Source organism: Myotis brandtii, unplaced genomic scaffold (assembly GCF_000412655.1).
Source record: "Myotis brandtii unplaced genomic scaffold, ASM41265v1 scaffold1162, whole genome shotgun sequence".
In the NCBI taxonomy this organism is placed as follows: Eukaryota; Metazoa; Chordata; class Mammalia; order Chiroptera; family Vespertilionidae; genus Myotis; species Myotis brandtii.
The window spans coordinates 1,004,439-1,027,624 of NW_005354021.1; the positions used below are offsets into that span (position 1 = coordinate 1,004,439).

Below are 23,186 nucleotides of genomic sequence, written 5' to 3' on the forward strand. Positions count from 1 at the left end.
TCACATGCCTTCCTGCCTGATCGCCCCTAACTGCCTCTGCATGCTGGCCTGATCACCCTTAACTGCCCCTCCTGCTGGTCTGGTCATCCCCAACTGCCCCCTCCTGCCAACCTGGTCGCCCCAACTGCGCCCCCCCTTGCCAGCCTACTCGCCCCTCACTGCTCCCCCTGCCAGCCTAATTGCCCCCAACTGTCCCCCCTGCTAGCCTGGTTGCCCCCAACTGCACCCCTCTGCCGGCCTGGTCACCCCTAACTGCTCCCCCCGCTGGCCTGGTTGCCTCTTACTGCCTCCCCTGCTGGCCTGGTCACCCCTAACTGCCCCCCTCTGCCGGTCTGGTCGCCCCTAACTGCCCTCCCTGCCAGCCTGGTCGCCCCCAACTGCCCCCTCCCTGTGGCCTGGTCGCCACTCACGGCTCCCCCGCTGGCCTGGTCGCCCCACGCAGCCTGCTGTTCAGTCATTTGGCCATCCCTCACTAACCTCCCTGCTGGCCTGATCACCCCTCACTGTCTCTGCGTGCAGGCCTGGTCACTCCTAACTGCCCCCACCCCCGCTGGCCTGGTCACTCTTTACTGCCCCCCTGCCAGCCTGGTGGCCCCCAACTCCCCCTCTCTGCTGCAGGTCACCCCTGATTGCCCCCGGGACCCCTCCGGGGATGTCCGACTGCTGGTTTAGGATTGGGCCTAACCCGGCAGTCGGACATCCCTCTCACAATACTGGAACACTGGCTCCTAATCACTCACCTGCCTGCCTGCCAGGTCGCCCCCAACTGCCCCCCTCTGCAGACCTGGTCGCCCCTAACTGCCCCCTCCTGCCAGCCTGGTTGCCCCCAACTGCCCCCCCTGCTGACCTGGTTGCCCCAATGGCCCCCCATGCTGGCCTAGTTGCCCCTCATGTCCACCCCACCAGCCTGGTCGCCCCACGCAGCCTGCTGATCAGTTGTTTGGTCATCCCTCACTAATTCCCCTGACAGCCTGGTCACCCCATGCAGCCTGATGTTCGGTTGTTACTGTGAGGGGTCCTGACCAATTTGCACATTACCCTTTTATTAGTATAGATATATAAATCCCTGATAGGCAAATAGACCGAACGGCGGAACAACCGAACAACCAGTCGCTATGACGTGTGCTGACCATCAGGGGCACACGTGGAACGTGGCAGGTGTCAGCAGCAGGCTGCAGAGCATGGAACATGGCAAGCATCAGCTGTGGCAGGATGGTGGACCAGGTGAGCGGGGGTGCCAGACCAAGGCAGGGCGCCAGTTGCTGTCATCAGGGTGAGCCTCTGGTGGTTCCTGAAAATTCTTTGCTCCTTTGGTGTGAGCAGCAGCTGGCAGCCCCCATCTCCCCTGGGGGCTTTTCCACCTCCCCCTGCTCCTGAGTGGCGATCAGGGCAGCAACCGCCGCTCGCACCCACTGATGGCACCGGCCCCTTTTGCACCCACTGCTGGTGCCGGCCCCATTTGCTGCACACTGTCAGTTGGTGAAAGCAGGGCCAGCGGTGGCAACGGGAGCAGGGCTGCTGGCAGACAGGGGACTGGGGGCCACAGCAGGGGGGGGCCGGGCAGGGGCATGGAGGATGGGCTGAGACCCGCCCCTGTGCCCACCACAGCCTCGCGGCCCACAGTTCCTTGCAAGGTGCATGAATTCGTTCACTGGGCCCCTAGTACATAAATAAAAGGCTAAGTTATCTTGCACATGCATGATACATATAAAGCTTTCACTGGTGCCAATTGCACGGGTGTGTTTCGATCTGTCATTGTCAATCGTGAATTTGGTTGACACTTCTATTATAGAGAAAGGGTGAATAGCGATATTAAAATATTTCTTCTAATTAATTTCCTTTCAATGTGCACGGATCCGTGCACCGGGCCACTAGTAGTATTATAATTTTATGAATGCATATATTTATGTTTAATATATTTAAGCTTCTTAATTTTCTTTAATTTACAGCATAAATTAGCTAAGTCTACGACTAACCCACATCAAAAAAAAAAAAGGAGATATGAGGGTGTTTCTTCTGCATCACCTCTAACTTCCTATTACCTCTAGTATCTTGCTTTTGGTTTACATCTAAGTATATAGCTATCAGTATCTTGAAATGCAAAACTTTTTGCATATGTGGCTTTAATTAGAACTCCTGTAGCCTGGTTAATATGGTTTCTTGCAGTGTATTTATTATAACAAAATCTCACTAAGATAATGGTTTTTATAGAAGTAGGTTAAAATGTAATTGTAACTTTATCTTAACTGCCTTATATCCTTTTGAGTATAGATGGTATAATGATGAATGAGTATTTTACATATCATACCAATTTAATTTTAAAACCTAGATGAACACTTTTTAAATTGATAGACATACCTTTGTCTTTTCTGTGTGTGTGTGTGTGTGTTTGTAGGGATAATTGCAGTTGTAAGAAATAAAACAAAGAGATCTTTTGTACACTTTGCCTGGGTTCCCCCAATGACATTTTGTAGAACTATTACTCTACAACGTTATATCCAGAATATTGACATTGTGCAATTCACTGCTTTTTCAGATGTCTTCAATTTTACTTATATTCTTTTGTGTGTGTGTGTGTAATTCTATACTTTAACTCGTTTGTATGTTTCTATATCTGTCACTTCAGTCAAGATACTGAATACTTCCTTCCCACAAGGGTCCCTGCTTCTCTCCCAGTACTTTTATTTTTCCTCCCTTATCTCTAACCCCTGGCAACCACTAATCTTTCATCATTTCTAAAATGTTGTCATTTCAAAAATGTTAAATGAAATCATGTATTTGAGATTGACTGTTTTCACTTAGTATAATCCCCTGGATATTCATCCAATGTTGTGTGAGTAAATCTATATATAAAAGGCTAATATGTAAATTGTCCCCATGGGTTTGACGGGAGACTAATCACTTGCTATGACGTGTGCTGACCACCAGGGGGTGGCGTGGAAAGAAGGAAGGCAGCTGGGGAAGGGAGGCCCGCCTGGGGACACTACCCGTGCATGAATTTCGTGCACCAGGCTTCTAGTAGTTTATAATTGCTTTTTGTTATATGTATTTTATATTTTAGTTGGAAAACTCCTGACTGTTTTAAAACTTAGGTTCTACTTTTTTTCTTCTTTCATCTATTTTTAAAATAAATATATTTGCCTTAAATTTAGGTGACAAAACACGACCGCCTTCCTCAAGCCCCTCTACTATTATTCGCCGCACTTCCTCTCTGGATACACTTGCTGCTCCATACCTTGCAGGGCACTGGCCTCGTGATAATCATGGTCAAACTGCTCCTTGCATGAAGGACAAAGCTACACAGGTAGGTGTATTACAGGTCTTATCCTGAAGTGTTTTATTCTGAGACTGTTTCTCATAATTTTTATTTTTGTTTCTCATAATTATTTGTTTTGGTCTGTGATCAAATTCTTAAAACATCCGTGTATCTTAGAATAATCTGAAGCTTATCAAAAGAGCAGATTCCCAGGCCTGATCTCCAGATATTCCAGTGATGGTGAACCTATGACACGCGAACTCATTTTTTTGGTTGATTTTTCTTTGTTAAATGGCATTTAAATATATAAAATAAATATCAAAAATGTAAGTCTGTTTTACTATGGTTGCAAATATCAAAAAATTTCTATATGTGACACGGCACCAGAGTTAAGTTAGGGTTTTTCAAAATGCTGACACGCCGAGCTCAAAAGGTTCGCCATCACTGAGATATTCTGTAGTAGATTTTGGTTGAGACTTGAGAATGTACATTTTAAAGATTTCCCCCTACTGGTCTTAAACGGAATTTTTCATATATTACTACCTCTGAAATACTATCACCGGCTAACTGCTTTTTGTTTATTAACAAAAGTTTTTCTACCTTTTCAATTGCCTATGGTTGTTGTTTTGTGAGCACTTTCACACCCTTTGTAACATTAGCACTCTCGATGGCCTTTTTATGTTTTAAAAGCATTCTCTCCTTTGTTGCGTGAGAGATGCTTCTTGTCATGCATGAATGGGCTGTCAGGTTGAAAACTGAAGTTTTGTTCCACAACCAAGATGTTTTTTCTGTGAACAACTTGGTCGAGAATGGAATTGTTCTAGATGGGAGACGTTTGACTGAATTCTATTACTTATTCTTCATTTCTGAGTGGTTCTTTTATGTGGTTTCTATGTCCTTTTTTGATGCTTATATCTTTTTGTTTAAGGTCTCACTGAGATATCCATTCTTCCCCTAAGGTCTAGAGCATCTTTAAAACCATTGTCTTAAATTCTGCCTCTGGTATTTTCATTGCTTCATTTAATTTAATTCTTTGGGTATTTTTCTTACTCTTTAACTTGGGACATATTTATTTATTTCTCCATTTTGTCTCTCTGTATTAAGTAGATTGGGTACAACTCCCAAACTTGTTATGGTGGCTTTATGATGAAGGTGTTGGGCTCAGTGGCAAAACCTTCCAGAACACCTGAGCTCTGCTCCAGGAATATTTCTTGTTTGTTATGTGCACCCTCCTATTGTAGTTTAGTTTTGAATGCTGTTTAGCCTTTTGTGGGTGGACTTAACCCTTCAGGCTGGCTGACTGTAAGGATAAACCTCAATCACTGTGTGAGGTGTTGTGCAGGGGCTGTCCCCTAAGGTGAAGTTGTTTCCAGCAGGGCCTAGTGCCTACCAGAATTCCCTTTTGGGTGTGCCAATTGTTTGGCTAGTTGGGTTGAGCTCTGGTATGGTCTGAAGTCCACCACTGGTTGTGTTGGTTCTGGGCCCACTTGGGTGGGGTTCATGTCAGATGTTATGCTTAACCAGCGTTGGGCTACCTGCCTGGAGCTACTATGTTTTTCACCTTTGTGGCTTCATCTCCTTGGCCTGGGTGTTTGTGGGAGAAGCCAGTCTATATATATAAAAGCCTAATATGCAAATTGTCCCCACAGGAGTTCAACCGGGAGACCAGTCACTTGCTATGACATGTGCTGACTACTAGGGGGTGGCACAGAATGAAGGAAGGCCCTGGCCAGCAGCCGGCAACTGGGGAAGGGAGGCCCCGGCCGGCAGCTGGAAGGCCCCGATCGGCCCTGATTGCCGGCCAGGCTTAGGTACCCTACCTGTGCACGAATTTCATGCACCGGGCCTCTAGTCTGTGTATAAGGGTCAGTTTCCTTCAACTTCGAGCTGGGGGCATGTAAGAGGACAGGTTCTCTGAGGTCCACCTCTCCTTGTCAGCTACTCCACCTCTCCCTGGGGTTGCCTAATCTTCCTCCAGAGTCTTCTGAAGAATGATTGGAGATTGTGCCCAGGCTGGCCGCAACCCACAGCCCCTTCCACAAGTTGCAAGCTTGGTAGGGGTGGGTAACCAGGGTTGGGAGGATGGAGCTAGTGGGTCCCCTCTTGGAGGTCATGTGGTCAGGCACTCAATGAGAGGAAAAGTGGTCCCTACTCCAGAGCCAAACCACTCAGTCTCTGCGAGTCTCCAACTCTGGTTCACCCAGGAGGGGCACGCCACAGGTTTAAGTTGGGTGCAGCCAGCCATCCTCTCTGCATGAGTCAGCTCCGCTGGGCAGAGCCACTGGACTCAGGAGGACAGATCAAGAGTCTCCCGTTGGGATTGATGCTGGCCCAGCTCGCAGGAGTGGGCTAAGCACTTTTTCCTGGTCGCAGACAGTAGCCTCTGAGGGACTCACACTCTAATATCCCAGCTCTGAGCAGCTCTCCCTTCCCTCTGCAGAACTGAGCTCAGCTAGTTTTGGTGTCTGGGACTTGGAAGGACAGATCCAAACAGACTCCCATTGGGGGGTGGTGCCTGCAAGCCTGTAGTAGGGCGGCAGGCACTTCTTCCCCTTCCTGGGGAGGGTGTGGTGAGTTTGCAGAGAAGATAAGTGGGGCTTCCTGTTGATATAGCTACACAGACCAGCACCCAACCTTCTAATTCTTAAACAAAAGCTTCCCTGGGAGCTCTGGCCTGGTGGCTTAGTTTGTTGGAGCGTTGTCTTGTACCCTCATTGACTGCCTGACCACATGACCTCCAATCAATTGATGTCTCTTTTTTTCTTTCCTCCCTGATCTCCATCTAAAATCAGTAAACATATCCTGGAGTGGGGATTACATAAAAAAATAAATAAGTAAATAATTTTTAAAAAGCTTCTCTGGGAGGCACGCTATGAAAGTGCCAGCTCTGCACAACACTCTGATCCCCCTGCACAGCTGACCTCAGCAGGACAAGGCCGGCCAAGTAATTCAACAGGTGGGGTTGGGAGGCACTGGCTGTGCGCTCAAGGTGGGGGAGATTGGCCCCCTTTCCAAAGGCACACAATTTAGTCACTGTCTAAGTCTGCGTCAAGAGCCTCCTGAGGAAAAGGGGGCCCAGCACAGCAGAGTGGTCTCGTCAGCAGTTGGGGACCAGGCAGTGTATTCCCCAGGCTGGTGCTATAACAACAGGAGTGCTCTTACCTGGGGAGATGTCTGTGTCTTTAGCAGACTCACTTGTCTCCCAGGCAGACTGAACCCCACCGATTTTCACCAGCAGATGCTCATCTATGCAAGTTCCTCTTTCCATCACTGTTGCTTTGTGTTGGGGATCCTTCTGTGGGTTAAGACCCCACACTCCTGGGGGAAAGGAGTTTCTGTTTTCCTATCTTTTTGTTGAAGTTCTCACTGAGATCATTGAGCATTCTTATTACCAGAGTTTTGACCTCGGCATCAGATACATTGCTTGTCTCCAATTTGTTTAATTCTTTTTTTGGAGTTCTGTTCTTTCATTTGGGACATGGTTTTTTGTCTCCTCATTTTGGCTGCCTCTCTGTTTTGGTAAGCGTGTTTTTATGTAGCAAGTGTCCTGTGTGGCTCAGTGGCACATGCTTTCAGTTCACCTGAGCCAGGCACTCAAGGTATGTTCCTCGTGTGGGTCCTATGTGCCCTCCAGTGTAGTTGAGCCTTGATTGCTGTTGGTATGTCAACGGGAGGGAATTGACCCTCAGACTGATTGGTTTGAGGACTGGTTGTGACTATTGCGGAGGAGATACTGTGCAAAGGCTAATCCTGTGGAGCTGGATTCGCTTTAGTGGGGTTCTGGTGCCTGCCCAGTCTGCCTTTTGAGTGTGTTGTTTGTGGAAGTGGTGCTCTGGTGGAGTCTGAAGTTGGGCACTGGGTATGTTGGTTCTCAGGCCTCTTGGAAGGTGCAGGCCAAGGTCAGCCACTGCCTGTGCCCTGCTTGGGGGCCTCCTGCTCTGAGCTATAAAGTGACCTGCCGATGGTTGCCCCTTGTGTTGGATTTGGTGGTGCCTGAGAGAGGCCAAGCTGTGAATCAAGTCTGGCTGCCACAAGTGTCTAGCTAGCCTGAGGCCACTTATCAAGCGATACAGGGCACATTGAGGCCAAATTCCATATGTTTAGGGTTTGTGAGCCTTTAAGTGATTTTAGGAAAGTCTCCTGTATGAGCCAAGACAGGCCATTTGTATGGAAAACCACTGGAAGAGGCTTGCTTGGGCCCACAAGTTGGGTGGGTCAGGGTCTCACGGAATCACCAGGTCAGGGTCGATGGTGTTAGCCAGGGTGATGGATACTCAGATATAGTGCCTGCCTGCACCTGTAGGGGGAGAACTTAGCAAAGGAATAATGGCCTCTGTTAGCACTTCTAAGAGAAAGCTGCACCTCTAGTCCTTGATGTAAAGACAGACAATTTAGTACCTTCTTGTGTATCCCTGGTGCCTTTTGAGCTGCCAGCTTAGCACTGGAGCTCAAAATGAGTGAGCCTGTCAGCAAATAAGTTTGTGCAGGCCCTTTAAGAGGAATGCCTGGGACTCCAGAAGCCCTCCATCGCAGCCACAATCTCTGCTGATTTTCACAGCCAGAACTTATGGGAACTTCTCTTCCTGGCGCTAAAACCCTGGGCTGGAGGACCTGATGGGGGGTTGGGAGCCCTCACTCCTTAAGGGGGAACCTCTGCCCCCAGGATAACGCTTCTGATTTATTTATTTTTTATTTTTATTGATTTCAGAGAGGGGAAAGGAGAGGGAGAGAGAGACAGAAACATCAATGATGAGAGAGAATCATTGATTGGCTGCCTCCTGCACGCCCCACACTAGGGATCGAGCCCGCAAGGCCAGCATATGTGCCCTTGACCGGAGTCGAACCCAAGACCCTTCAGTCTGCAGGCCGACGCTTTTATCCACTGAGCCAAACCAGCTAGGGCTATCCTGATTTTTAACTGCTTCTTGTGGGTGAGACCAGCCCATTCTTCGTCTTTACCTCTCTTAACTAGTCTTGACTTGGTTTCTTCTGTATATTTTTAGTTATAGGACTTCTGTTCAACTAGACTTCAGGCAGTACTCAATGATGGTTCTGTAAATGTAGGTTGTAACTTTGAGTGGTTATGGGAGGAGGTGAGTACAGCTACTTCACCATCTTGACCCACCTTTATCGACTTTTTGTTTTGCTTTTTATTTTAACTTTTAGTGCTTTAAAATTAATTTTCTATCTTCTAATTTTTTAATATTTTATTTTTTTAGCTTCCTCAGTTAAAGTCTTAGTTCATATGTTTTTAGTCTGTCTTATTTACAAATAAATGCTTTTAAAGCTATAAAATCCCCTCCCTATATGTGTCACTTTAGAATTCCTTATGAACCAGACAAAAGGAATTTGTGCTCACCTATGTAAAAACAATGCATGGTAGTAAGATTGCAAAAATTAATCTTTAGTGACCATTGTTTTAAAATCTCAGATTATTTAAAATTTAACAAAAGCAAAAAGCAGTAATGTCTGAATGCAGATGCGTACTTTGGTCATAGTCCATGTCTGCATCCCCCTTTAGATACTGAGGTACTGAATGTACAGATCACCACAAAAAATTGAATTTAAGCATAAATAAACCATTTCGGAAACTTATAGACCACACCAATTTTTAGCTTCACCAATAAATGTTTCTAACCCCAAATTAAAGTTACACAGAAAATGAACTTCAATAGTGAGAGTGACTAATACTAATTTTTATGACACATGATATGGATTAATTTTTCCTTTAATCTTGCTAAAATTTCTCCGAATCCCTTACTCCTGCCTGTGATGAAACATAGTTTGTGTGTAGGTGTGGCCAGGTCTGTTATAAGAAGAAATTTCCCTCCCATTGTTCCTTATTGAAATTGTGCATACTAAAACATGTCACAAGTTTTCTTTTAATCTTCTTTTCTAGAAATGAGAAATTTCCTATAAACTTGCAGTTTACTATGGACTTGATCAGTTAAACTTCCTTTCATGAGTGAATAAGAAAAGAATTGTTAAAAATATCAGAAACAATAAAAATAATAAAGAATTCAATTAAATAATTATAAGGCATAAACATAAATATTTATAAACGTTATGATGCAACGATTTGTGGAAGGGAGAGAGTGGGGAGGAGAGAGAGAGAAACATCAATGTGAGAGAGAGACTTCTATTGGTTGCCTCCTGCACGTGCCCTGACCAAACCAGGGGTCGAGCCTGCAACCGAGGTACATGCCCTTGACTGGGAATTGAACCCTCAATCCTTTGGTCTGCTGGCCAATGCTCTAACCACTGAGAAAAACCAGCCAGGGCAACAAATGACAATTTTATATATTTCAAGTCTACAACTCAGTGTTTTGAGTTATGTGTATGTTGTGAAATGATCATGACAAGTTAACCTGTCCATTAACTCACATGGTTACTTGTTTTATTCTTTTTTAGTGTGGAGAATACTTAAGATCTACCCTCTTAATAAATTTCAAATTTCTCTGCCTTCTTGCATATATAATTTTATCCACAGCTTGCTTCTCTGGTATTGAAAAAGTAGCTTTAATTGTTTCTTTTTTTAAAATATATTTTTATTGATTTCAGAGAGGAAGGGAGAGAGATAGAAACATTAATGATAAGAGAGCATCATTGATCAGCTGTCTCCTGCATGCCCCCTACTGGGGATTGAACCCGCAACCCAGGCATGTGTCCTGACTGGGAATCAAACCTTGACCTCCTGGTTCCTAGGTCAATGCTCAACCACAGAGCCACACAGGCTGGGCTAGCTTCAGTTGTTTCAAGCTTTATACCTCACACCATAACATCCAGGACAAGAAAGAGCATCTCTTTTCCTTACCATCACACTTAAGAATCAGACTTCATATGAACTGTATCACCTTAGAGAGATACCTAGCCCTGAACCATCACTCTGAGCTCTAGGATAAGTGAGGTCTAAATGATTATTTGGCTTAAATTATAGGTTACCAGTCCGTCCTTTAGCCTATTACATTGTCAGGGATGCTTTCTCATATTTGCCTTAGGCTGATGAGGTTTAAAGTACAGATGAGAGTGGAATCAACCAACCATAAACCACATGGCTGCTCTGCATGGTGACAAGGTAGATTGGCACCTAGAGAAGCAACCAACCAGCCTAATTCAGTTAGGAAGAGTGCGGCGGTTCCACTGTTTACTCTCCCTCGTCCCATTATTTTGACCTTTTCCTCCCTCTCCCATCTCAACTGTATTTTGCAGAAATTTTGACATGTGCAGGTGCACTAGGTTCACAAGGATGTTCTCTTTGCCAGTCCCCCCCATCTCAGCTCTCTAAACAAACTAGAACTCAGTCCCTTTTCCCTAGTTTAATCCTATAAGTTGCTGTACTAAGAAACTAAAATCTAACAATGAAAAGGGTAAACTTGTGGAATCAAATTAGGAAGACAAAATTTTCAAGCTCAGAAGGCAGTGATGATCTTTCTCTCCCCCACTACTTTATACTCAATATGTCCCTGCTGCATAGAAAGTGCTTAAGAATTATTTTTCGAATTAATTAATGAAGTAATTGAAGTCTAGTCAAGGATATATCAACTTATACTGCAATTTGTGCTGAAGTTGAACAAAGTGACACTCTGCCTTCTTATTTTAGTTCTCACACTATAAACAGGTGTCCCTTTCATGGTCTATTTAGTGCCACATTTTCCACATTTTTTTTTTGCTTTGTGTTGGTAATTTAGATGTTTAAAATATCCCTGAAACAGTGCAGATGAGCTTTCTAGTATTCCTAAGCACAAATAGACTGTAATATGTCTTAAAGAGGAAATGTATAGGTAGATATGCTTTGTTCCGGCATGAGTTACAGTGTTGTGGGCCATGAGATCAGTGTTAATAAATCTACAATACAGTCAGTAGGCCTGGAAAAAAGCAAAGGAATTTGCTGATCTGTATGTGGAGCTGCTCACAACGTGCTGAAGTAACATTTATAATGCTATGATTAAGCTATGGAATAGATGCAGAAGGAACTGGATTTGTGAATTCATGGTAAAATGACTATTTTTGTTTTTTTAAAGCATAATAGCCCAGCTGTATGGCTAAAAGTAAAAAACACTTACAATTATGTTGCCCAGGGTCAGGAAAAGGTGAAACACACTTGGCTGGTGTTCTGTGGTTCAGTGGATTGAGCGCCATGCCAGGCACCAGAAAGTCACAGCTCTATTCCTTGTGGGCTCGATCCCCAGTTGGGGTGCTTGCAGGAGGTGGCAGATTGCTGTTTCTCTCTCACATTGATGTTTCTTTCTCTCTCTTCCTCTCCTTTCCTCTCTCTCAAATCAATAAAAACATTAAAAAATACTACATGCAATAAATAAATTATTTGAAATTATATCTATGGTAAAAAAGGTGTCTTTAAACAGAAACACATATAAAACAGAGCTGTGTGTGTATTTAGTTGATCAAATGTTTTAACCAGAAATTTACAGGAGTATAACCCTGTAACAAATGTTACCCTCACATCAGTGTTCCTCGGGTATTTCCCTAGGAGCAGTGGCTCGGCATTCATTAACTCAGTGATCACAGTGTCCTTAACACAACCACCATAAATAGCAAGAATGTACTGTATGTACTCTCCTTGCTTTGGTCTCACTTCAGTCCTGTCAACACGCTGTTCTCTTTTCTTGACCATTTTCTTTTTGCTTCTGTGACATGCTTATACTGCTACCTCTCAGACTACACCAATATCAGTGCTTTTCAAATTTTAATGTACCTATGAATCCCTTTTGATTTTGCTAAAATGCAATTATGATTCAGTAAGTCTAAGGTGTGAGGTCCAAGAACATAGGTTTCTAACAAATTCCAAGGTGATAACTCAGCTGTTTGTCCCTGAACCACACTAAATAGCAAGGACTATATCCTTCCTTCCTCTTTTTGTTTAAAATACTTGGAGCAAAACTTTCACACCAGTAGGTCTCTACAGTTAAATTTTAAGAATGGTCAGAGGTGCCCTAGCCCGTTTAGCTCAGTGACTGGAGTATCAACCTGTGAACTGAAGGGTTTCAGGTTTGATTTTGGTCAAGGGCATGTACCTCAGTTGCAGATTCAAACCCCAGCCCAGGTTGGGGCGCATGCAATAGGTAACCAATTGATGTGTCTCTCACATCAATGTTTCTCTCTCTGTCTCTACCCTCCTCTCTCTCTAAAAATCAATGGAAAAAATATCCTCCGGTGAGGATTAACAAAAAAATAAAAAAAGAATGGTCAGAGGCAAAATTGTGCTTCTCCTCAGAACTCAGAGAAGTAAGTTACTAAGGAACTAGTACAGGGTGAAGACTAAACAAAAAGAGCATAAAATGTCTCAATTACAACAAACATGTCAGGAAGATAAAGAATAAGAAAAGACTATATATTTGGCGTAAATTTAACACAGACTTTTATTGAAAACATACTACATTCAGTTAATACACTTTGTAAATGATACAAACTTTAAAAAAGACATAGACTTTGTTCTTAAGAAGCTTAAAAATCCGAAGAGGAAAAAGCGCCTACATAAACTGCAACAAAGGATAAAAAGTGAGAAGTAAATTCAGCAAAGTACGCTGAAAAGCGTGGTGGGAGTTCAGACACTGCTTCCACTTGTGAATCAGGGAAGGCCCCCATAAAGACGTGACATCTGAAATGGGCCTGAGATTCATTAATGTTTCAATAAGTAGAGGTTGCTAGGATCTCATTTTATCCAGAGTTAAAATAAGACTTTTTATCTCTGAGCCAGGTCAGAAAGCAAGTCCTACAAAATTACCTTTACCTTATCTTAATAATGGATCATTAAACAAACATAAATAAACAATAACAGCTGTACCAGGAGAGTTGAAAGCATATTATCACCATGTGCATTCAAATATGTCCTGAGTCCTTGGGCTGCTGGAATCTCATTCCAAAGGAAGAAGAGTGGGAGGAGGCTCACAGTGTGACCTAATAAGAACAGAGATGAAAGTTACTCTGCATGAGGTGGAGGTGAGAATTGAAGAGTAAAGGAAGGGGACTGGGGAAAGAAGAACTAAGAAGAGAGAAGGGGTGGGGAGAGGGAGGCAAGGAGGGAGGAAGATAAGTAGGGAGTGGATCAAAGAACAGAAAAGATGGGCACAAAAAACTCACCAGCGCTTCCTAAGCCAAAATGCAAGACATGTCAAAACCACCAGGGGCACCATCACTGCCAAGATGATCCAGCCCACGGAGCCTTGATGATGTTCTGTGGGTTTGGGTGCACACAATGTGTCATTTCAAAACCACCCCCTATTTACTGCATTTTCCTCGTCTGCCATTTTTTTTGGAATGTTCTCATTAATCTCCTATTTTCCTCTTTCTTCTCTCATCCCTCTTCAGAAATGAATCTTTCACCTCAACATCTTCCTACATCTGCAGGTCTCTCATTTTTAACTCTTCTATTTATTGAATTATTTTCATTCTTTTGGGTTTGGAGGCCATAAATCCCAAATTTTATTTGGCTCTCCTGCTCTGCTTGTAGACCGTTATCCATTCCTATTCCTAGTGTGGGCCCCAGTTTTTTCTTACCCAAGTAGAGGATGATGTCCTGGCTTCCTAGGCTGCTATGTCTCACCCAGCAATACAGGCCAGATTTCTCAGTGGCTTCCACCTCCAAGAAAACCTGAAGGTACCATGTCCCATCAGCATTGGGCAAGATACCACTTTGTTGAGTGCCCAGTTGTACCTGTTCACCTCGCATCCACTTTACCCAAATTGGCTTTGGATGGAAGCCAGAGACATGGCAAACCAGCATCTGACGGTCAGGACCAGGATTAGAGCCAGTGGACAGCCAGGCCTCTGGTTTTACTGCAGAGAACAGGAGAGATACTCAGATAAGGACTCTAACACAGACTTGGAGGTTCATATCTTCACATCAATTTAGATGGACACATCTATCACATGCTGGGAATTGATAGATGTGTCTGTGTAAACTTATGTGAAGATATGAACCTCCTCAATGTAAAGGGGAGGTAGGAAGGTAAATTTTAGAATAGAAAATGCTTGGAGGAAATGATGTGAGACTGACCTTTTCTCTGGAGATCTGCCTTCCCTGCATCAAAGAGGCCCAAAAGGAAACGTGGGCAGGTGTCCCAGAGCAGCCTCTGTATTATTATGTTGACGACACGGCGCTGATTGAATAGTCTACACATCTCCTGAGCTCTGTTGTCACCCTTTGAAGATGGCAGCCATGCATTGTTCTGGAAGGTCAGGAGCTCTGATCCTTGGTAAGCAAATTGTAGGAAGACTACCTTGCCTTCTCCAGGGTGCAGCTCACAGCCTCCTGTTATCTGTACCTCAAAGGGATCTAGGGAAGATGGATTGTAAATTAGAGGAAAGAGGGAGTAAAGATGAAATTAGTGGAAGCGAAAAAAGGAAGTAGAAGAGAGAATTTTGGGGTATTAGAGGTAATGGAACAAAGTTTAGTTTGATCGGAAGTTCAGAAAAAGCATAACGTGGTAGTTGAAGGTGGGAAAAAAAAAAGAACGACATATTATTTGGAAATGGCAGGGAGCAAATTGAAAAAAGGTGACAAATGATGAGAGCAAGAGAACAATGAAGGCTTTGGTGTGAGAGAGTTATGATTATATCTAGGGCAGCGGTTGCCAACCAGTGGTCTGTGGACCACTGGTGGTCCGTGAGGTCCAAAAGATTGGCGACCACTGGTTTAGGGGAACCTTTGGAGCAGCAGTCGCCAACTGATGGTCCATGGACCACTGGTTGTCTATGAGGTCCGAAAGCTTGGTGATCGCTGATGTAGGGTGAATGTAATACTGTAGGTTACAATGAATGTACAGACAGAGATTGCTGAAGTAATTGAATGCAGGGAAAAATCGGAATGGGAAACTCACTGAGACACGCACATCCCACCCACATTGCACCTCCCCATTTTGGGAATTGAACTTACACTCAAACTTCCATTCACTGGCATGTTTGCGAATTAAAGGCGGCAATTCGATGTGTAACCTTCGGAAGAACTTTTCCATTTCTGTTATTTCCTTGTTGCTGAAGTTGCCCTTGGACCAAGGCCGCAGGAAAATAACACTGCCAGAGTTACTGTTCCAGCCAAGAATCTGCAACTCACCCAACCAACCAGAGCCCCAATTTTGTGTCCAGGAATGATTGTAGAAGGATGAGATATGGATCATGTGGAAGGAGATCTGCTCCTGGAAGGCTGTGTCAAAAGAACAGACAGAATGTGGAGAAAAAATGAAGCAAGGTGTCAGAAAGGGAAAACTCAGAGTCTGGATAAGGGAAGCCATTGTTACCTCAGCAAACATTCACCTGCCCAAGGCCCCATGCTTTACGTACAACCTTCAGAAGAGCACAGGGTCCTAGAGTATGGTATATTTAGAATGGAACTGTGCTGACATTCTCACTCTCCAGGTATGCCGTGAGGGCAATGTGCGCGCACACACACACACACACACACACACACACACACACACACACCACCACGTTCCCCTCACCCCCAACCCTGAACTGGGCAGTTGCTAGAGTTCTTACCATCTTCATTGTCACCAGCTGCGAGGAGAACTGCTAGCAATGTAATCTGCAGAAACAGCATTTCAGTTACAGATGTTATTTCTTTCTCTCAGAAAGTTTGTCTTCAATTTGTGTTTTAAATAAACCTACCCCACAATACCTCTATTCTGACTTCCTTCTTCTACCAATAAACCACCAAAAAACAACAACAAAAAAACCACACACACAAAAAAAACAGTGCTCCTTCCCTAAACCCTAGACACCAATTCAGCTTCTCATTTCCCCTTCAGTTCTGACTCTCTTCTTTGGCTTTCAGCATCTCCCCTCATTATCATCCTTCATTCTGTTCATCTTTCTCTAATTCAGCCTCTGTAGAATAAATAAGTCTTATGTGGCATTGGAAAGTCAATTTACCTCTGGGGACATTTTATTTTCATTCATACAATAAAAGGATAAAACTAATTAGCTTTCCTATCCCTACCTGATGTTCTTATGTCCCTGCTCTTTTCTGTCACTCTGTCCTTTTCTTGCCAAATTTAAATATTCCTGAATAATCTCTTCTTCTATCTAAGCCACACCCCACCTCATTCATATCTGACATCTCATTGGTGGCTTTATTTGATTTTCAGAATCTCCTGACTGCCCTGTGTAACAGTATAAACTACTACTCCATTATCCTTAGGGAAGAACCAGTAGCCATCACAGAGACCACAGGAACCTGGAAACATAAAGAAAAATCTCCTCTGACTTGCATTGATATATACCCAAATGAATGTTTACCCAAAAGTCACTTCGCACCTGCCTGGATACAAGCACCTTCCAATAGTCATGAATATATAGTGGTCTACAGGGCAATCACTTTATTCAAGGAGCTTTTATTCTACTTAAGAAGGAAGCACATAAACCAAGAATTATAAATCTTGGCATGCTGGATTTTATTATAATGTAGAGAATCTAGACTCTCGACAAAAACAAGCCTTCTCAAAACAATATTTTGTAAAGTGGCAATCCTTAACTGATCTTGCTCACTCAGAATCTTGACTTCAGTGGTTTGCTCAGGGTGTTAGATCTATCTACCTCTGTTGTACAGGATCCCCAACTCTAACAGAAGTCCTCCTGGCAAGGTGCTCAATGAATAATTTTGAATGATTTAATAATTTGGTTCAGGCATCCAATTTTTTTAATTATGCAGATTTTTAATAATTTTTAAGACATCAGAAATCATTACTTGTATTTCTACTTGATGAAGTGAGAATCTTATAAAGTTTTATTTTGAATTAAAATATATGCTAATAAGCATTATGTTTACACAGAGGGTTATGCTGTAAATCTCCCCCATTAGTAACACTTTTTAAAAACCAGTGATAAGCCCTAGCTGGTTTGGCTCAGCGGATAGAGTTGGCCTGCGGACTGAAGGGTCCCGGGTGTGATTCTGGTCAGGGGCACATGCCTGGGTTGCAAGCTTAATCCCCAGTGGTGGGCATGCAAGAGGCAGCTGGTCGGTGATTCTCATCATTGATGTTTCTATCCCTCTCTCCCCCTTCCTTCCTCTCTGAAATCAATAAAACCATATTTTACAAAAAAACAAACAGTGATAATTTATGGGATGAAATTAATAGACTATTCTGGAGTTATTTGTCCCAAGATATCATTCTTATTGGCCATGCTTGGATATTCCATGATTGTCTTATCATACATAAACTATTCTTTGTTGGGCATACTGACCCTCCTCTCTGATGCTGTTTATAATGGTTAAAAGGCTCTAAAATTTTGTTTTTCTTTGTAACTTCTAGATAAATGTGCTTTGGCTATTATTTTGTTAATAGAGACCTGGTGCACAAAATTCGTGCATGGGGGGGCAGGGAGGTGGGGTCCCTCAGCCCAGCCTGCACTCTCTCACAATCTGGGACCCCTTGGAGGATGTCTGGTTGCCGGTTTAGGCCTGATCCCACCGGCAGTCGGACATCCCTCTCGTAATCTGGAACCATTGGCTCCTAACCGCTCATCTGCCTGTCTGCCTGCCTGCCTGATCGCCCCTAACCTCTCTGCCTGCCTGCCTGATTGCCCCTAACCGCCTCTGCCCCCACGGCTTAGTTTGTAAGGACGTCCCAAATGACACCCGGAAGGTCGTTCAGCTGTCCGGTCTGATTAGTGTATTACCCTTTTATTATAGACTAGAGGCCTGGTGCATGAAAATTCATGCACTGGAGGAGGGGGGTCCCTCAGCCCGACCTGCCCCGTCTCACAGTCCGGGAGCTCTCAGGGGTGGGAGGCGACCCAGTGATCAGGGGAAGGCGATGCCCTATCACACATCTGCTGCTGCCACTGCTGGCAGTGCAAGCCTCAGCCAGCCCTGGTTACCTGAGCCTCGGGTGACCTTGGGCGGCTGGCTTGCCTGCTCCTTGGGCCGGCCCTGGGCAGCTGGGGGGCTGAGGGGACTGGGGGACTCCGGAGGCAGGAGCATGGAGTGGCCGGGCCCGCCTTGGGGGTGGGCCTGGCCTTGCTGCGCGCCTGCCGCCCCAGTGAGGCTGAGGGGACTGGGCGCCGCCATCTTGTGGCTGTGGGTGCCGCCATCTTTGAGGGTGGGGCAGTCAATTAGCATATTCCCTTCTTATTGGCTGTGGGCGCCGCCATCTTTGTGATGGCATGAGGGTCCATTAGCATATTCCCTCTTTATTAGATAGGATTTATTTTTGCACAAGTAAATTATCTGAGGCTAATTTAAGAAACAATATTTTGGAAAAAGTTAAGATTATGTTAATCTACAACTTAAAAAAGAAAATGAGATTCAATAAGGGTTTATTTGGGATCAAAGAATTACAATTGGGGGAAGCACAGATTCAAGCAGAAACCAACATAATGTCCTGATTATAGGGTGAGAGCAAGAGGATTTTATGAGAAAAGAATGGGATAATTTCATGAATACAAAAAAGGTGTTTCTATCGGTGCTAACAAGCTGATAAGCTAAATTACTCTTTAGCTATTTTAGGGGTTCAGAACACGTTTCCCCAAAATGTACCACTTTAGCATTTAAATTACTTTGAGCTGAAGGCAATTAAGATCCTGCAGGCTTATGAGAAACTTTTTCTCTCTCTTTAAAAATTTAAATTAGAGGTCTTGCCCATAATAAGCTATCACCAGAAATAACTTTTTGTTTTTAAACCAATATACATGGCAGGACAAACTATTAATTACTGAACATCTCTTATTAGCCTGCAACTGGAGGCCCAGTGCATGAAATTTGTACACTGGTAGGGTCCCTAGCGGCTCCTGGCTGCCGGCCAGGTACTCCCTCCCTTCTCCTGGCTGGCCCTGCCCCCTGGTTGAACTCCTGGTCAGGGCGACAATTTGCCTACTATGCTTTTATTATATAGGATGACCTTTTGAAGCCCGAAGCTACCTAACCTTTACCTCAGAATTGCCTTATATACCTCACTTTAACTGTGAACAACAAAAGGGCTGTGTAATAAATCTGACACGTTCAGTGACAGAAAGTAAGCTCATAGGGTGACCTGATCATAAATTTCTAACTAGGCAGGCCATAGCGGGTAGTCATGCTTCTAGTCCAGTGGTCGGCAAACTCATTAGTCAACAGAGCCAAATATCAATAGTATGACGATTGAAATTTCTTTTGAGAGCCAAATTTTTTAAACTTAAACTATATAGGTAGGTACATTGTTATTAACTTAATTAGGGTACTCCTAAAGCTTAGGAAGAGCCACACTCAAGGGGCCAAAGAGCCGCATGGGGCTCCAACAGTACAATGATTGAAATTTCTTTTGAGAGCCAAATTTTTTAAACTTAAACTATATAGGTAGGTACATTGTTATTAACTTAATTAGGGTACTCCTAAGCTGGCCTTTGCTAAAAACCTCCTCAATCTGATTGAGGTACGTTTGCTGAGGTCGACCCCTTCCAACTCTCCCATCTACACTCGTCTTATATACTTGTTTCGTCTATCTTCTTTCGTTCATCCTCTCTGTATGTCCACCCCCTACTTCTTCTAATGCCACTTCTTCAAAATAGACTCGCCCAGACTAAAAACCGACTTCTGTGCATGGGCCACGAAGTTTCAATTGCACTGTACATGCGCACCCGCACATGGTATTTTGTGGAAGAGCCACACTCAAGGGGCCAAAGAGCCGCATGTGGCTCGAGAGCCGCGGTTTGCTGACCACTGTCCTAGTCTATATAAAAGGTTTATCTTTGCCCTAACCGGTTTGGCTCAGTGGATAGAGCGTCGGCCTGCGGACTCAAGGGTCCCAGGTTCAATTCCGGTCAAGGCCATGTACCTTGGTTGCGGGCACATCCCCAGTAGGGGGTGTGCAGGAGGCAGCTGATTGGTGTTTCTCTCTCATCGATGTTTCTAACTCTCTATCCCTCTCCCTTCCTCTGTAAAAAATCAATAAAATATATTTAAAAAAAAAGTTTATCTTTGCCTTAAGCAAGTTCTGTCCATTGTTCTTGTGCATCTAGAACAATGTGCATCATTGAAATGTTAAAAGTAATCTTTCCCAGACCCCTCTCTAAGGGGTAACCACCATCAAGAGAGCACATAATTTTGTTAATATCCTGTCCCACTTTCATGTAATCTTCCGTAAGTTTCCTCCTTGATTTGAAATTTATAAAAAGAACTCCAAAACTGTTATTCTCTGGAGCATTTGAGAGTTTGCTTCCCAGAATGTCATCAGTTTGACTTAAATAAATTCATAAAAATTCTCTACAGGTTTGGATGTTCTTACATCGACATAACTTTCCTTGAGTCTCTCATGTATGTGGGTTCTCTGACTCTTTCATGTATGTGTGATACGCACGTGTACATATTTATTAAATTTGATGATTTTCTCTTGTTAATCTGACTCATGTTAATTTAATTATTAGACCCACGTTAAGAACCTAGGAAGGTAGAGGAAAGTTTCTTCTTCCCCTACACTACACATAGATGGTTACTAATTCTGTCTTCAGGAAGAAAGTTTTGGACAACAAAAAAGGTCTTCTATGCAAAGTAACCTCAAAGGCTGATCTGATCATAAGTTCTTAGTTGAGCAGGTCCTGGTTGGTAGTCATTTTCCAGGCATATAATCTCTTTAGTAAAAAGTGTATCGTTGCCTAAGTAAGCCCTGTCTATTGTTTCTGTACATCTAGGTTAATACACCTTTGAAATAAGCTGTAAACACCCTCAAGAGAGCATACGATCATGTTAATTATCTTGTATTCCAGTCCTCCCAGCTCCATGTAATCTTATGTTTCCTTCTTAATTTTAATGCTTAAAAGAAGGTGCAAAACTGTTATTCTTTGAAGTATTTGAGATCTTGCTCCCTAATATATGTCATCAGTTTCACTCATACTTTTATAAAAATTCCCTACAGGTTTGGACATTCTTACATTGACAGAGTCTATAATAATTAGTCCTTGTGGTCAAAATGTCTGCTTTCTTGTTAGCTTTGCAAACAGTTATTTGAAAGACAATACTGGTTTGGCCAGTCGAAAGATCTGGCCCAGTTCAAGCATTCTAAAGTTTTAAGGAGTAAAATGTGAAATGTAGTTCCTTTGGAATGGCTGCTCTGGTTTCATTTTAAAACTAGAGACCTGGTGCATGAAGTTCGTGTATGGGGGGTGGGGGTCCCTCAGCCCCGCCTGCACCCTGTCCAATCAGGGACCCCTCGGGGGATGTCCGACTGCCTCTTGCAATCCGGGACTGCTGGCTCCTAACCGCTCGCCTGCCTGCTTGCCTGATCGACCCTAACCACCTCTGCCTGCCTACCTGATTGCTCCTAACCACCTCTGCCTGCCTGCCTGCCTGCCTGCCTGCCTGATGGCCCCTAACTGCTCCCCTGCTGGCCTGATCGCCCCTAACTGCCTCTGCCTCGCCCCACACCCAAGACCCAGGATTCCCTCCTCCGGCCGGTTGCAGGCACCCGGGATCTGGACTTCTCTCCCTCTGGCCGGCCGAAGGCACCCAGGACCCGGGCTGGCTTCGCCCTGGCTGGCTGCAGTCACAGGGGACTGTGGGCGGGTGGCTTTGTCTGGGCTGCAGCCGCAGGCACAGCCACGGGCCGCAGCTGCAGGTGCCCGGGACCGCGGGATGGGCGGCTTGTCCCTCTCCCAGGCTGCAGATGCAGACACAGTCGCTGGTGCCTGGGACTGTGGGGTGTGCGGTTTGTCCCTCTCCCAGGCTGCAGGCGTAGCCACTGGTGCCCAGGACTGTGGGGCGGGCAGCTTGTCCCTCTCCTGGGCCGCAGCCTGGCTGGTCCCCATTTCTCTCTCCCCTGTGTTGAATGTCTGAGCCATTACGGCATGAGGGCGTGATGACCATTTGCATATTAGCTCTTTATTATATAGGATGGCTCCATTTAGACAACATTTCACAATTACAACATAGATAGCTGGAAAGAGACTCATTCTTTACTTACAATTATAAAATAAGCTGGATAATCAAAATTACAAATTTTCTTGAACCATTGGAGAACTGAAGTGTCAAGGCAATCAACTCGAAATATAGGGACAAACAGACATCTTCAAGGAAATAGGGATGCAAATGCTTGCTTACTTATGCTAGATGCCAGATGCTATATAAGCTAGTAAGAATAACTCAGCTAAAATTAATACTGGGGCTCAGAGTTGGCTGCCCCAAGATTTTCCACAGTGACATATTATTTTGAAAAATCACCTGAGTAGCAAAAAGAGCAGGGAGAGCTCTGTGACCCTTCTCTATCCACTTAAAAGAAGGAAGAAAATTTCCATGATAGGTGCCCTCCCCATTCCTGAAGCACCAAGAGAGAACTTTTTCACAAGAGTTATAAAATCCAGAGTAAAAAAAGTGTGTATAAACAAATCTTGTAGTGCCTTTACTAATTTACTACCTGAGCTCAAATTTTGTTTAGATTCCTCAAAAACAAATACTCAAACCTGCTTAGAATGAGCACTAGCTTTATTTTTCCTGTAAATTTCTGACAAATGAATGAACTAGGTACCATTTTATACCTTTTAGATGAAGAAACAATAAATTTGTCAGAAATAGGACAGAAAGCTCAATAGCAGTGGTTCTCAACCTTCTGGCCCTTTAAATACAGTTCCTCATGTTGTGACCCAACCATAAAATTATTTTTGTTGCTACTTCATAACTGTAATGTTGCTACTGTTATGAATCGTAATGTAAATAACTGATATGCAGGATGGTCTTAGGCGACCCTTGTGAAAGGGTCGTTCGACCGCCAAAGGGGTCGCGACCCACAGGTTGAGAACCGCTGCTCTATAGCTTTCAAGGTACAGGTAAAGATGCACTGCAGCTAGGAAAAGGAGAAAGGACAGTAAATCACCCTGTCCTAGACTATATGAGGTTTCATACTGCTGAGAGAAAGTCAGGACCCTTGGAAGACTTAATTCCAAAAATCAAAAATCAAAGCACCTGCCTAAAGATGAGAAATTTAAGTAAACACATAGCAAAGAGTTTCTTCAC

General features: G+C 44.1%; 2 protein-coding genes across 2 annotated transcripts in view; one reads left to right on the plus strand and one right to left on the minus strand.

Moving 5' to 3' along the window:
- FAM117B (family with sequence similarity 117, member B) overlaps positions 1 to 23,186 on the plus strand; it is an 80,324-nt gene that overhangs the window by 17,505 nt on the left and 39,633 nt on the right. The window contains exon 2 of the mRNA XM_005858239.2: positions 3,153 to 3,304. Within this exon, the coding sequence (XP_005858301.1) occupies positions 3,284 to 3,304 (21 nt within the window). The 5' untranslated portion in view covers positions 3,153 to 3,283. The remainder of the gene's footprint in view (positions 1 to 3,152; positions 3,305 to 23,186) is intronic.
- On the minus strand, positions 13,068 to 17,138 carry LOC102252632 (T-cell surface glycoprotein CD1a-like). The gene is made up of 5 exons (XM_014528889.1): positions 15,150 to 17,138; positions 14,271 to 14,549; positions 13,772 to 14,050; positions 13,355 to 13,448; positions 13,068 to 13,171 (listed from the first exon to the last, which is right to left on the minus strand). The coding sequence occupies exons 1-5, from the start codon at positions 15,520 to 15,522 to the stop codon at positions 13,129 to 13,131; spliced, it is 1,068 nt and encodes a 355-aa protein (XP_014384375.1). The 5' UTR covers positions 15,523 to 17,138; the 3' UTR covers positions 13,068 to 13,128.